This window comes from Triticum dicoccoides, chromosome 3A (genome assembly GCF_002162155.2).
Source record: "Triticum dicoccoides isolate Atlit2015 ecotype Zavitan chromosome 3A, WEW_v2.0, whole genome shotgun sequence".
NCBI lineage: Eukaryota > Viridiplantae > Streptophyta > Magnoliopsida > Poales > Poaceae > Triticum > Triticum dicoccoides.
The window spans coordinates 760,641,628-760,644,064 of record NC_041384.1 but is presented as its reverse complement, the minus strand read 5'-3'; the positions used below and the strand labels follow the sequence as shown (position 1 = coordinate 760,644,064).

At 41.5% G+C, this 2,437-nt stretch overlaps 1 protein-coding gene across 1 annotated transcript; it reads left to right on the top strand.

Moving 5' to 3' along the window:
- The first annotated feature begins 341 nt into the window (after nucleotides 1-341).
- LOC119273713 (putative defensin-like protein 134) lies at nucleotides 342-857 on the top strand. The gene is made up of 2 exons (XM_037554790.1): nucleotides 342-475; nucleotides 578-857. The coding sequence occupies exons 1-2, from the start codon at nucleotides 406-408 to the stop codon at nucleotides 739-741; spliced, it is 234 nt and encodes a 77-aa protein (XP_037410687.1). The 5' UTR covers nucleotides 342-405; the 3' UTR covers nucleotides 742-857.
- Nucleotides 858-2,437: the final 1,580 nt, after the last annotated feature.

Genomic DNA, 2,437 nt, shown 5'->3' with positions numbered 1-2,437 from the left:
TTGCAATTAAAGTGGCTAGACATTTTTTATAACAAAAACATGTTTGATCAATGTCACCAGCCACAAAAAGATGACTTCATTTTTTGAATGGTCATGCTTATTTTGTATTCGAAAATTAAAGCCTTAGTTATTGGATAAACATCACTCATATATTCTTTGCCTTTTTCATTTAATTTCTCACCCAGCATTAAGTGCTTCCATTTTTGGGGTGTGACTCACCTCTATCTCTTTTTCTAAGTTTAACAAGCATTTAAATGCTTTTATTTTTGTCCCTTTCAATAAGTCTATATAAGACAACACTCCAAGCACTCCAAGACATAAACGTTAGCCCCATAGCCAAATTAAAATAGACGAAGAGAACACATATTTTTCCTTCCTAGTTCAAAAAAGGAGAGAACTCTTGGGATGGACACACGGGCTGCTATTGTTTGCTTCCTCGTGGTGCTAGCACTTGTGGGTACTCCTATTTCTGCAGGTGTGTTTAATTGTGTTTGTCAAACACGTATAATCTAATCTAATGGGGGGTTTGTCGCTAATATTCTAATATAATGGTTTCTGTTTTCTTGGTGTTGTGCAGAGAATTGCGCGGTCGTTGACGACGGCGGGGAGTTTTTCTGCACCAAGCCGCTGTGCAAGGCCACGTGTGAGGTGTTTGCACGTGATAGGAAGGGCAGCCTCAAGGACTACCACTGTGAGAAGAAGAACGCCATCAAGGCTGTTTGCTATTGTAACATTTGCTAGTAGAGACTGAAATACTAGCTAGTACTTGTTACGATAGACCAAAATATGTTATGTATAACCTCATATTGAGAGCAAGGAATAAACAATTTATTACTCGATCTGATAATTAGTTTTATTTGGAAGCCATGTGGAGCCGTTCGATGTTTGATTGTTCACTTATATTTCGTTTGAGTTAGTTATTCTAACTATTTTTTTTCTAAAAACCATTAGGAATTAAATGATTATCAAGTTGAATCTTACTAGATCTATCAAGTTGAACTGCATGCTTTAGTTAGGCAACTCCTAAGTACATATACCGACTTTTAGTTCAATAAGGGATTGGACTAGATTGGTTTCATCAACCAACTTGGTGTTCTGTTGCAATCTTGGGTGGTGACCGCACACTATAATTGAGGATATACATAATGCACTTACTCTGGTTCATCTCATACTCTACTCATAGTAGCTCTTTTTAGTATTTAACTTGACATATAATAGAACACCAGGGATTGGATTGTCAGTTGACCCGGTGTTCTATTGCAATCTTGGGTGGCAATCGCGCACTAGAAATAAGGATATATAATGCACTTACTTTGGCCCATGTCAAACTCTACTCCTAGTAGCCTATTGCAATCTTGGGTGGCAATCACGCACTAGAAATGAGTTGCCTTTTATTTCAACTATAAGCATCATTCATATGTAGTAATGTAGAAACTATTGGTTGTGTACAATTCGGTGCATGGGAACGCTGGAAGTGTTTGGTTTCTTTTTACTCTTTCTTTCTTTGGATCAAGGGAATGCCAATTTCAGAAGGGGTGCTTGGGTACACCACTCCCCTTAAAAAAGGCCTCGTGGCTCGTGCGGTTTGAACACCGCGTGATGTGAATACAAGGGGCTGAGATGTCGTCATACTATGTCGGATGATGGGAATGTGAGGAGTAAGATAAAGTGGAGGAGTCTAACACTTCTGACAGATACATGGACGACCGGGGTAGTGGGTTAGGGTTGGGAAGGATACGAATACCTCCAAACAAGTCGCACTAGCCGCCATGGGTTTCTAGAGCGCCCGTTATCTTTTTTATTTCAAGTGTTTTTCTAATGTGAATTTTCTATATTACCCGTTCTTAAGTAAAGGACATGTTTTAATCTAGACCATGATCTGCTCAAAAGTTGTGAAGCTTTTTAGGAGGGGAGTCCTAGCGCATACTGTCGTGGTTCGAAGTCTGACAATAATGTAGGGGGCAGGTATGGAGAGGCAAGATCTTAGCTATGGAGTAATTGTAAGCACACGGGGCTTACGAGTTCAGGCCCTTCTCGGAGGAAGTAATAGCCCTACGTCTCGGAGCCCGGAGGCGATCGACTCGATTATGTGTGTATGAATTACAGGGGTGCGAACCCTTTACACTGAGGAGGGGGGTGGCTTATATAGAGTTCGCCAGACCCCTCCGGCCCTCAGTTCTGCAGGGTTTCAAATACATTAAGGTCGGGCGTTACTGGTAACACCCCTAATAAAGTGCTATGATGACCATAAAAGCTACTTAATGACCGACCGTTAGCGTGCGGAGTGACTTTAGGTCTCCTGGCCGTCGAGTGGTTGGATCTTGGTCGAGTGATTGCTTCTTGGTCGAGTGTCTTCGAGTCTGTCGAGTGGAACACCTCCAAGTCGATTGAAAGGTGATTTCTTCTAGAGATGTCCTTCGGTAGGGCAGTTAGGACA

Coding starts and splice junctions, on each gene's coding strand:
- LOC119273713 (XM_037554790.1), top strand. CDS start 406: ATGGACACACGGGCTGCTATTGTTTGCTTCCTCGTGGTGCTAGCACTT. Junction 476..577: donor GGGTACTCCTATTTCTGCAG/GTGTGTTTAATT, acceptor GGTGTTGTGCAG/AGAATTGCGCGGTCGTTGAC.